The sequence below is a fragment of the Spodoptera frugiperda genome, chromosome 20 (assembly GCF_023101765.2).
Source record: "Spodoptera frugiperda isolate SF20-4 chromosome 20, AGI-APGP_CSIRO_Sfru_2.0, whole genome shotgun sequence".
Classification (NCBI taxonomy): domain Eukaryota; kingdom Metazoa; phylum Arthropoda; class Insecta; order Lepidoptera; family Noctuidae; genus Spodoptera; species Spodoptera frugiperda.
Genome location: NC_064231.1, coordinates 9,480,573 through 9,493,909, shown reverse-complemented (window position 1 = coordinate 9,493,909; position 13,337 = coordinate 9,480,573). Strand labels below are relative to the sequence as shown.

At 35.8% G+C, this 13,337-nt stretch overlaps 1 protein-coding gene across 12 annotated transcripts in view; it reads left to right on the top strand.

Annotated features, from left to right (window-relative positions):
* The window catches only part of LOC118282293 (polypyrimidine tract-binding protein 1), a 382,932-nt gene that overhangs the window by 295,756 nt on the left and 73,839 nt on the right, over positions 1–13,337 (top strand). For 2 of the 12 annotated variants that reach the window (XM_035603302.2, XM_035603303.2), the window contains exon 1: positions 4,481–4,672. The exons of 8 other annotated variants lie outside the window; for them this stretch is intronic. In XM_035603302.2, the coding sequence (XP_035459195.1) occupies positions 4,595–4,672 (78 nt within the window). In that variant the 5' untranslated portion in view covers positions 4,481–4,594. Of the gene's footprint in view, positions 1–4,479; positions 4,673–13,337 lie in introns of those variants that run through there. 2 more of the 12 variants (XM_035603299.2, XM_035603300.2) reach the window with 2 other exon arrangements.

The window sequence follows — 13,337 nt, the reverse complement described above, 5'->3', positions numbered from 1 at the left end:
CGATTCTCTCACACAGTCAACGTCTCGGCGCGTGGGGAATTCTTATCTTACAAACGCAGCACTTTGATTATGAAGGAAAGGAATATTTAAAGAAGCTTTCGCATGCTTTGTGTTATTCTCCGACGCATGTGCAAAATTTATGTATGAAATATGAGCGAGCATTACAATGTGAAAGTATCTTTTTACGTGTGTTACTATTTTTTTATTCTTTCTTAGGTACTATTCCTTGTTTTTCGTAACGCAATTTTTCTGTTGACTCGAGTAGATCCCGGCGCGTACCGGTATGTTTATCATTTCTACTTCCTTGGTGTAGCAGTGTGCTACCTGTGTGGGGCGGGGGTGAGATAACAGTTGGACCTCGTCCGGAGAGAAACCTCTGCGAAACTTATTCCGGTCATTGAAATCGGGCCTGATTCGATCGCATCCCGGCTCATTCCTATCACTTATTCATCAGGCCATGAATACTTAAGTCAATTTACGTGTCGTGTCGTAAGCAACAGCCTCCTTCGCTTAATGATATTGCAGTAACAGTGATGTGTCTGTTGGTTAATAGACTATCAATTTCTAACGTATAAATACATACCTACTTAACATCTTTACCCACATGTATGCAAGTACATTTGTCAACTTTCCTTACTTTCACAGTTATTTCAATAATGTAAACATATTGAATTTATAACTGATTGCCTCGTTCTCAAGATGTTATTGTGAACGTTGTCAGTGGATCCGGTTTCGTTCCCCGGTGGAGCTAAATAACCCCTCTCTCATGATAGTTCATGGACGTTTGTTTTTAAAACTAGTTTTTTTAGGCCTTTAAAATATCTATACTTTTAAATATGTGAAATGAATTAACTACATATTTCGTTACTCAACTGACATTACTAAGTAGTTCAAAAGTTGTTCAAATTCTTACAACTAGATTAAATTACTTGAATACTTCAAGTTCAAGGGAGTGCAATGTTGCACTACAGTAAAACAACTCAATTTCAAGTCGGAAACTACTTAAAGTAAAGCTTAGTTACAAAGTAAAGTTCGTAGAAGAATTTATTTTTAGGCTGTGTTCGGTGTACACCCCATACACGTTTACGACTGGTGTTCTCGATCTTTATGGCAATTCTTTCACTAATATCGGTACATGAAGGCCTTAACCGTAAAGTTCACAACATTTACTACATTTTGGGAATTGAATGAGCCTCCTAATACGTAGCTATTCGGTATAGTTCGGTAAATGGACCTCCATGTATAGATGTATTATTATTGTTCGCCATTCTAGTAAAAAGGTTTTCTTTTTATTTGCAGTCAGTGCTTCTCTTATTCATTAGACGAGATTAGGACTGGTCTGGACTCGTTTCGAATATCATAGAATGCAATTTGGCTTGTTACAAGGGTCTTTAAGTACTTTTGAGATACTGAAGTAAGTGTCCCCTTTATGAAAGGACTGAAGTGGAATGTAGTATATGACTGGTTTTATTAGTTACGATAGAATTATTTTAGTGAATATCAATCTTGCTTATTAAAAGCTAATGCTTTTCTGATTAAAGACAATACTAATTTAAGTTATCAATTTCAAAGATGCAAGGATAAATTAATTAGATATTGTAAATTAGTACATATACTGCAAATGGAAATAGCTAAAACCAATCAGAGTTTCTTTTAAAAGATAACTTATTAACTATTTATTTCATACGTGTTGCGACTGAATAAAATTTTTAATTTTCGACTATGAACCACGTTCGTACCATATACTCGTATTTTTACTGTTCTTGGTCACTTGTCAACAAAATAATAACTAGTAACATAGTAATGTAAGTTAGACTACATTTACTTACCAGGGCTACATAAAATTAAGGAGTTCGAGGAAGTTACTTATTAGAATTTGTCATAAAAATATTATTATTTTAAAATTACTAGGACTTCTGATTAAATTTCTTCATACAACTTGATTACTTAACCTGTGATTTTTCGTGGTAATAAAATATTGAACATGGATACTTAGTATTTTTTTCTTATTCAATATTATTGTATGTATTAGGTACATCTTGACTAGAGAAAATAAATATTTTTATATTGTTTTCTACACAATACGAGTAGTATGTTCGTAAACCTTCCTGGATCTGTCAGGCAGTCAATGTCGAGGTACCAGGCGCCCAGATCCGTGAGGTGTCAGATAGTAGCCCCCAGTATGCACGTGCCAACGTTCATTAGTGGACAGATGCGTCTGCAATTGGAATCTAATCCCAGTGCTTTACTCTCAGAACAATGTTACGCTACACTGTAATTGACAGCTGTTTCGAATACGTTCATCTTTGACGTTGCGATGTGAGTTCGAATTTCCACGTAGATTAATTAGTTGTAATATCACGTAAAGGCACACAATGTACTGATACAGTGTTTATGTCACATCAAAACGTATTGTTTAGTTTACTTGTACAAACGAATCATCTTAGTTTCTATACATATGCAGACGTCAACATAGACTTAAAACGGCATCTCTTTCATAGATTTTTAGTTTTATGACATAACAATAAAGTTAAAAGCAGTTTGAAGCAAGTTGAGAAGCTCACCTGTGCGCAAAAACTACGTCGAGACTTATAAAATTAAAAAGTCACATTGCCTAAGGGAGTGCGCACGTTAGCGACACTAGCGCGCAACAAAGCGGGAAGAGATCTAAGGACAGTCGCGCCGTGAAATTTGTCGTTTGACACCTCCGCTCCAACGGGCCGCGCGTGCGACAGCGTTTCCGCTGCGATTATTATATGTGAGCACACGCCCTGCCATGTGGAAACGGCCTTAGGGAGTATATACGAATTCGATCTAATATTCAGGGTTGTTGCATTTTTCATTGGTTATTGTATCAAATATTCCGTTTTAGGGATTTTACAGTTTAGACAGTCCTGTTGGCCCAGTGGGATTGTGTTTTTTTTTTCTGGTGACAATTTGTTATAACTGAGTATGGGATCGTCGATTCCGTGTTGATTAATGTATTGAGTTTTTTATTGGAATCTAATTGTGTCAGGTAGCAACAACAGTACAAGTAAACAAATACCAGTACCTAAATATACAACAGAACACAAGGACAAAACAGCAAATATTCCTATTTCCTAAGCCTCTGAGCTCGGCTAAGTGATTCTGTCAAAATCAATTAGTGAATGTTGTGACGTCACAGAGGAATAGGCTTTATCTCCTGTCCGGACTAAAGGTCAGCTTTAGTCATAAAGAGAACCTGACAGCGACACGTTTGGAAAATCTAAGCTAAATGTACGGTTTCCAGCGCGTCAAACAATCTCGAATGGTCAATTCTATTTAGGCTATTTTAAACTATATTATGAAATTATAAAGTTGAAAATCGAATAAAGATAAGTGTGACTAGGTATGTGCGTGAGGTCGAGCAATATATTATCTATTATTCGACTATAAGCCGTATAATGCTTAATAACAGGATATATTACTTTAAAAAGAAGAGAAAAATGTGAGATGTTCTAAACATTACTTCTACTACTTACCTTCTCACAGTAACAAGCAACCATGATAAAAGCGCTACCCATCCAAAAACTAACCGCACCAAGTTCTGCTTAACCCAAAGTCCACTATGTACCTACTAATTCCACACAACGTTAATTATGGTCCCAGTTAATTAGGACAGCAGTCTGCAGTGTGTGCCTCGGTCGAACGGACTAATTAGCAAGTTTCATCAGTTGCCAACATATCGGATACTTTTAAAAACAAAGATAAACTGGCTAAAAACTCACACGGCATCACCTATATTCGTAATTTTATTTGAATACGTCATCAACTATGGATAAAATGAAAACTAAACGATTGTTTCCAAATCTATATTTATCTCTGTTCACGACAAACTATTTTCTTAAATTCCTACCGGATTCAGATAACATAAAGACGAAAAATGCATTTGATTAAATAGCAGAAATAAAACTCAAGAAAAACTCGCGGGTAATTTAATAAAACAAACTTCCACTTGCACCGATTCTCAGATTTACACGGCACCTGGAAAATGACACCAATGTCTATTGCATTTAAGAATGCTGTAATAAACTCAAGATTCAAAATAAAATCTTTTTAATTCCGCCTTCTTTCTTGGGAAAAGAATTTATTCAAAGCTTGAAGCAAGGAACTAACCTTCTATAAATAAGATCAGCATTTTTGTTGAAAAATAATATTACATTAAATCCTTTTTGTTGAAACATCAATAAAACGGAGAAAATATGTAATTAGCCACAAAGAGAATACATTACGTTCATAATTAAAAACAATAAAAAAGTTTGTTCCATTTTCAAATTAAATAAAAATAATGCGTCATTTATTTGACAATCGTCGAACATGACTAACCATAATTCAAAAATTGCGCGTTAAAATGTAAACATTTGCTAATCTGTCAAATATGTTGTATCAAATAAGTCTTGTGTGAATTAATTAAATGTTGAGGGTAATAACATAACAAGTTTAACTAAACGTCATTACGGCAGTGTTCTGTCTCCTGTCATCTGTGTAATTAGTCATCACATTAATTTCAGTTCTTGGTTCTCGCGTGTTTCTTGAGTTTCTTCTTGGTTTTAGTGACTTTAGTTCTATCAGTATGGTGTTTAGTCTTCGTGAAATGCTATCCCGTTTGCGATACACGTATGATGAACGTGACTGCTTGGAAGATGTCCAGGTGAGGCGAACGGAATGTTCGATAACTTTATTAAACATTTTAGGTTATAAACTTTTTATTACTAGTTTATTTATTTGATTAATGGCCGAATCGGTCTGATTGTAAATGTTTTGTTACACGTATTCACTTGCCTTCCTTTAACTTTTCACATTTTAAAGTACATAATTATACAAGTCTGATTTTACGATTGTGTGTTTATATGCATGCTACAAATGTAGCGGCTTAGGCCGATTTACTTTCTAATGGGTAAATTAATGTTTCAATTATGAATTTATTACTAGCTACACGAAACTTATTTCTTTTCCGGTTCACCACCCACTGTAATACATGAGTACAATGTACGCGTTCCAAACTTACTACTAAAGACATCAATTTTCCATTGTATAAAGCTAAAAAAAAACCTTTCCCCAATTCCCTTATGACTACCATTCATGACGTAAATAGTCACATAAGTATAGTTAGCAACACAAGTTTCAGTGCACGTTAGCTACGTATAGGAAGAAAAGCGTATGGTTTTCGTTCTTCGTCGTGTCATCCCGGGAGTATTAATCATTGAATGGTTATATAGCCTGCCAGCACCTGAGAGGTTACTGTTTCCTAACAATATTAAGGTCGGTAGCACTTTTGTCGAATACTGTACGTGTATGTGTTTCGTCTAGTCACCGCGGTGTTGTTGTTTTGGTTGGCACCTTACACCACTATCAATTTTAATAGGGGAAGCAGATACGTAGGTGGTTTTTAGATATTTTTCCTTAACTTACAATTGGTAATACTTAGGTACTAATGTTTTATAATCATTTTAGTTAAACTTGTCATTTATTGTTTACATAATTCTAGATATAAGATAGGTCTTAAGTATGTAATGGGGTTAAGCAATTTATTGGCTTACTGAGTCTACTATTGTTTTCATTTATAGTATAGTTTCCCCTTTCCCTATTATCGATAGTTTATACTGAGCTATTGTCGTAAAACTATCACCGTAATAGCTATTTAGTTAAGTAGTTATAGTAAGCCACCATGCTTCGCATGATTTTAATTAGTTCCAACCCGATTAGAGCCGTGATCGTTTCATTTAGATAGATTACTATTACCTCTCATATTAAATTATGTGGCTATGTAATTTAATAATACCATTAAAGATAATAAACAACGATTATTGATTCGATTCTCGATATAAGGATGGCTTTTTTCCTTTTCTTTTTTCCTTATGTATATAAAACAGGAAAATCTTATAAAAATGGCTTCTAATTTCATTATAATAATTACGCTTTAGTGATATAGCCTTTGACTTCGACTTATTACCGAATGAATTTGTAAGATTGGTTATTTATTTGATGTATATAGTTTTATATTTGCACACATATATCTATTACTTAGGCGACTTAGTTAATTTTGTCACGTAGGTATCCAGTATCATTTTACGTGATTTATAATAAATATGTGTTCAACATTTATTCACGACATTTATAGAAACCACTGCCTTTTTACTTCTATTGCGAAGTGTTCCTACCTGCATTTCCTCTCAGGAACAAACTGTAGTTTCATTGAAAAAAAAACAGATGGCAAACATAAATCAAATGGCAGTGGAAGGCCGGAAATTGATACCGCTCTGACGTACCAACTCTCTGTCCCCTTCATACATAAACTTGCTTAAAATGACGTGTATGCGAGTTACGGAACGGGACTGGGTAATCTGTGTGAAGGAGAAAAGTTTTATTTACTGTTGCAAAAAGGTACATCCCTAAATCTCTTAACTCTTAAAGAACTTTAGTTGCTAGGTTTCAAGCTTAAACTCATAAAAAAGTAACATCTAATTTACTTTTATTACAGAAAAGTAATTGAAAACATATTACTCGAAACTCATCCCGAAAATTAGTCCGGTCTCGCAATCCAGTCTAATCGCTGCAACTGTTTCGCGAACCAATTTTAAATTTTAGTGAAACTGCGGAGGGCATTAAACGTTAATGCACCAACAATATTCCCCGGGACGGGCCATCGTAAAAACTTTGCCCACAAGCCATCCGCCGGTTGCAGCGTAAATACGAGCGTTGTGCACTTTAACATTGTTTTAAAAAGTAAATTTCAATAACGTAAGAAGTTCCGCGACACCCCTGATGGCTTTGTGTTCACGGTGGAATTGATGAATGGCTTTGAACGTTGATCTCGTAATTAATCTTAGTAAAAGTTCCTATTAGTTTTTAACGTTTGCGAGCCGGAAAAGTTATTTATTGCGACAGGAAAGTTTTTATTTTGTTGATTTAAAACGTTCTAAACTAAGTTCAATAAGTGTCATTTTGCAAAGAGTGTTCGGAAATATAGGGGTGTCCCGCCCGAAATGTATCGAACACCACGATGGTAAGAAAACTGTTATTGTGCAACGTGCAAGCAGGCAATTCACGTCCCAAAGGGTAGCAAGCTTGGCAAGCGCACACATCCGCCGGGGCACAAATTTATTTTTCAACGGGTTAGCTAGTATTGAATTCGGATATTTGTTGTTAACCAACAATTCTTTGTTGTACCCAAATATCTGAGAGAAAGATTTAAAAGTTTTATTATATTTACTTACACTGATTTTTCTTTGCTATTTTTGTACTGCGCGTGTACTATTTTTGTATTTATAAATGAGGCAATTCATTTATATAAATACAAAATCATATTGAAATTGCGATTTCAATAAATAAATACTACATTGTACGAAACTAAACACCAAACAACATTCAAATACTTTTACAATTTAATTCGGTGTTTTAAAACAAACGTTATCTATTCCACGAGGAGTGATTGAACGTTCCTGCGCCGCATACCTGATCTCCATTGATTCACATAGTGGCGTATTGTACGGGGTACACAAATCGGTCGCTTACCCGAGAGCTAGGCTTCACATTCCATGTGCTCAGTAGTAACGCTACTACCAGTAATTGGCATTCAGTGCATTGGCCGGCCCTACAACGGAAATTAAAAATTGTTTTAAAACTGCAGTCACTGCATAGTTACATCACGCATTTGTTTTAATTAAATAAAAATATCTGCAGGATTAACCGAGAAAGCATCCCCCCTTCATATTTGGCTTGTTGATAACATTTCCGCCAGTAATTTATTGTATCTCATTATTGATATTGATATCAATTAACATAGTTACCGAGTTACGTAAAACTAATATTGAATCACTCTCATACCCCATTACTGCATTAATGAACCTCGAAAGCAACAACAAAGAGTGCACACAAAATTAAAATCGACACATACAATCAACGCCCCCATAATTACTATGTTAATATTTACATCGACTGAAAGTTTAAACATGCGAATTGCACACTTTTCCGCCAATTAATGTTTTGAGTTAAAATCGACCAACAAAGGCGGCTCTGTCATCGTTCGAATAAACCCGTAAATGTTTACTCGACACATCGGCCGCTGTATGCATCAATTAAAAATATATTACTTGCCGGGTTGACTTCCGCTTGTCCGCTACGATGCATTCTGCTTCGTTTTGCTCTCGCACGTGCTTGCACAGGGGTGGCCGCTATTGGAAACTTCGTCAAGAAATTAATCGTTTTTTTACTAGAAAATAAACAAATAAAACTTGCGAAATGAACTTTAATACTTAATTGAATTGAATCCTTACTTTGCAGTACAAAGTTTACTACAGAAAAAATAAAAAACAGCTAGCGTAGTAGTTTGCACTTTGTTGTTAATAGTTACTCTTTAAGAATTGTGATTTATTAAATCCTATAAGCAATCACATAACTAAGTAGCATTAAATAGGTATAGTTTCGGACAGCCCGTCCATGGCTGTGCTAACAGAGTGCGTGCGTTCACATTCCTATGCGCCGCACACGCTCGCATCACGTCGCATCGCGCGCTGATCATTTTTATTCGCCCAAATGAACATATTTGCACAACTTTTATCCTCACCGTTTAACTTTCGCTGGATGCGCATTCGCTCAGTTATTTGCATATGAATTTATCGCGACATATGTTTTTTATTCACCATACTGATCGTTTAACTAGTGGCAAACTATCAGTCAATTTCATACACGCGATATTTGCAACTAAATGTTTCAAATGTCGATTCTTTATGAGATTTTTGAAATAGTTCGGTGTTCGCAACTATTGAATATCGAAATTGGAATGCAGTTATCATATTTTCTGAGCGCTACATAATACAATTTTGTAGTGGTACAATACATTCTTTGTTGTATAAGATTTAGTAGAAATATTGTTCATGTTAACATTGTACGTCTGAATTCTGGTGTTGAAAGCGGAGCTAGAAATAAAATTCAGATACACGAGGCGGATTTCACATTGAAAATCATTCACGATATCAATACGCGAATAATATTTGAAACACTGAATAGCATAGTTTATACATTTTAATTTGTTACCCGAAATGGGCTACATCATGCACGAAGTAGCTTAATGTTTAAAATTTCATTAGTAAGAATGGAAATTCATTGACTTGACTCTCATTCAGTATTTTCCCGCGTCAAGTAATATGTCAGTCATAAGCATCAAGTTAATTCATAACTGTTTGTAGTAAACGTAATACGTATTATGAGATAAGACATAAACAGCGCGGGCGGGCGGGCTAGTGTAAGGGTCGGCAACTCGGCACACAAACATGTCAGTGATCACCTGTGTGCCGCCTTGTCAAACTTCTTTGTGTCGGTCCGAAGGAACCATTAATATGTTTCCGACAACAGTTCCGTTACTTTTGTGCGCCGCAGCCGTAACTTGCCACCTAATGATGTGGGTTAACCGTTTAATATATACCCTCGGCTAAATAAAATTACCTACTTAACTCTTTATGGGCCTTATAAATAGCAATTATGGCTATTTATGATCTACCTTATCTTCAATTTATTTCGCAAGTGTAGCATGTTTAAAATTAACAGCAAACCAAATCTCCGATTACACTTGAGGAAATATTGCCCCAAGAAAATATTAGACTTATGAAAATATTTCACATCTCAATACTTTATACGAATATTTTCATATGGTCGTGGTATAAAATTTTAATCATATTCCAGGAAGGAGGAATGTTTCAGACGAATTATGTGTATGAAGCTAACAAAGTCTTTCAATTTTCGTGAGCAGCTTAACCGATACGTAAAAAAGTATCGACGAAGCCTACTTCCCCACAGAATATGAATACAATAATACCCGAAGATTCATCCGCAGTCGGCCGCTACACTTGTTTACACGAATTTCACGAAGCGCGGAAGGCTGCATATTTTAAACCTACCGCCCCGCGCCCGCTCGCTCCGATATGTTTATCTTGGTCTCATCTCGATATATTTATTGGGAAAAGCCACGATCGGGATCTCTCCTTATTGGTTCCAACGGAGACCGTAATCGGTTTTATCTGTTTATTGTTATTGTATTTTAATATAAAATTCCGTTTACATTTCCGCCAAAATTTCTCATCACAATTTGTGGTGACTAGAGTAAAATTTACGCAAGTTAATTTAAGACTTCGAACACTGTTAATGTTTGCGTTAAAACTGGAATGTTTTCTCGTCAAAGGTGTAATTTAACATGGAATTAAAACTATGTAGGTGCGAACGTGTGTGGAAACATGTACGTAACATGTTCTGATGTTGGCTTTTCATCAGCATGGTAATCGTGCAAAAATATTGGCTGAAACACGGCCGAAGCGCACCTGCCTAGAATTAAATAAAAATAACCCGGCGAATGAGCATCAAAATGAACGCAATGTGTAATTTATGTTCAATGTTTGTGGAACAGAACGTTTAGCATATCAGGATAACGCGTGCCTATTATGTCGCGTGTGAACTTAATGATATGACACATGGCGGACATTGAACAGTAGACACGACACCCGAAGAAATATCATTAATTTGATTGCTGTAGCATAACGATACATTACGATCCAATTAGCTAACGAACTGCGAAATGACCATTGTTTATGTCTGTACGTGTAGTTTTTGGTAGTTTCTCAGTTTTACGGCACTATATGTTAAGCGACACTCGTAAAAGTGCGGTGGCCGTGTTTTACACCGTCCGTAAACTACTAGAAGTGTCGTTGTATTGGAGAAAAGTTGCGCGAAGTAAACGTAATCTATTCACATTGCGATCGACGCGGGACGCACTCGAATTACGGCCAATAAATATTTTTGATTCAATTGGATCCGATCAAATACTGATTTATAAGACGGTTATAAAATAAAGCTATATACCTACATACATATATTAATTAATCATAAAGTTGGTGCTTTATTTAATGATACCTAACTGTTATTTTTATTTCCATAATTGCGTACATGCGTGTGTTATAGAAGTGCTGTGAAGACATTATCACGCTTGCGTTCTTTGCTGAGTGAGCAAATATGTATCTAGGTTATAGTACTTTATATTCAAAGTGACACGTGGCGCTACCTATCGCCGCTTCCACACGCTTAGTTTATTATTAATGCGTGATTTTTTGCGATGTTCCCCATCTCAGCTGAAGATTCATAACATATTTCACAGACATTCGTGTCATCTAAAGATTTAGAGAAGGTATACACTTCACCTACTGCTCGCGTAGCTAGAATTAATAAATGTGATCACATCGTACTTTAATTAAATCGTATTGATATGGTGGACATTAAAAAGGAATTAAAATTATTCAGATTTCACATTAACGTAACCCTTGCGCGGCCAGCGGCGGTCCTTACAGCCGCGTCGGTTATAGTAGATTAACGGAAAACTATTGCCAGTAAAAACAGCGTACTAGTAACTGAACTCCAGCGGCAGTACGGCACGTCTCTAACGATTTATTACGATACCAATGGCGTTTTCGGACTCCACAGCGGCCGGCGGGGTGTTACTACACAAATAAATATCGATAGGGCCGTTCTCTTAGAGACGTATATTGAAATATGTCCGATATTTTATTAGATAGTGTAGTGAATATTTAGTTAATATTTTATTTGTGCGGGTGAGTTTATTTTATACGAGATGAGTGTTTTTTCTATTTTTATTGGGCCTCGTGGAAAAGGTAGTGCTCGCACGGTGTAGGTAGAAATTTAGTTTTATTTAGAGGTATAACTAACATAGTTTACGTGTCTTGTATGTTTTTATGTTTAAGAGTGCACTGCCATATTTACTTGAAGGTGCATTAATATTAAATGGGAAACTATTCGTATTTTAGGCTAAAAATGAACGCGAAATGAAGCGTCAAATGTGCGTGTTAATGCTGTATACGGTGTGGGATGGTACACCGTGCTCGACCCGGGATAACCGCAGCCACCGCTGTCAACATCAGCTGTTCCAGGCGTTGCCTACATAGTTGTGTTCACTTAATGTTAGGTACGTGTTGTTTGTCTGCAAGCCCATACTCATCTGTGTATTCTCTTGTTTCAGGTAATTTGTTCGTTTACACGGAGTTTTGTTCATTACTTTGGGACAACGCACACATGGTAAAAGGGTGAATCATTTGAGATTTTCCACAAATTACTCTGTTTTTTACTTGTGACATTTATTTTACTGAATTGTATGTAAAAGTTTAAACGAGTAACTTCTAATAACGAGTTAGAACTAAACCATAAGTAACCTACTTGGTTCTAGTAACCACAGAGCTCATTAGAAGGATTAGTATCAACAGAGAATGTTAACAATCTAAATATGAAATGAATCTCAAAAATAAATCTCTTCCTACACGCACCGTGGGAGTTGGCGAAAGAAATACATTAATATTTTTATCAAAAGGGGTAGGCAAACATGGGATGTAAAATCTGTAAGTCAACACAAGCTTTGCTTGAAATACGTACATACTTCGATATAATAACTGTGTGCAAATAGAGCTACGAAAAACACAAACAGAACTATTTCACTCTGCTAGCTTTAAAAATTCAAAAATGTTTCCAGCACTCTTTTTATTGATACAAAATAAACCATCCGAGAGAGAAAACTGTTTGACTAGAAATATATTCAAACAGTATCAGGAATCGCGCCAGAAGCTACATATTTTATCCGTAGCAAATTTTGAACTAGCTATGTAAAAACTAAACCTTTCCTAAGCACATGATTTAGTGAAAATTGAATACGAAACTAAATCTCCTATAGAGCAGACGTTGACGTTGTAAAAGTAGCTATTTGTTCACAACGCTAGCACCCTAAATATCTAAAGTTATCCAAAAGAAGCGAGAGTAGGGTAGCGGTGTCTCGCTCCCTCGCGGAGTACACGCGGTGTCTACGCATTGTAGGTGCGCGAACCTCTTTCCTTCACAAAAGCCTCCTTTATTATGCTCCTGTGTAGGATATGAGGAAATTGGCTGAATGGCTTTATATGAAAAACTCACGTAATCTTCGCGGGATGTGCCCCACAATATCCTGCACTTGGTACGCGAGATGATTCTTGTTAAAACATAATTCAATTGTCACATTAAGTTTTTTTTAATTTCTGAAGTAGTATTAAATTAGTATCAAACTTTGAACGTAACCGCAGTCACAAAGTAATAAGACATACATAGTCTGAAAACGGTTAGAATAGAATTCATATTCCCATTAATAACATAGATTTGAGCAACATAATTAAACATCAAACAAAAAAGTGTCTAAAAAATAAAGTTATAAACTCAAAAACAAGAAGTACCCTTATGCTGAAAGTACAATTTTCCTTTGAATGTCAATAACAGAGAACGGACGCGTTTACGTTTTA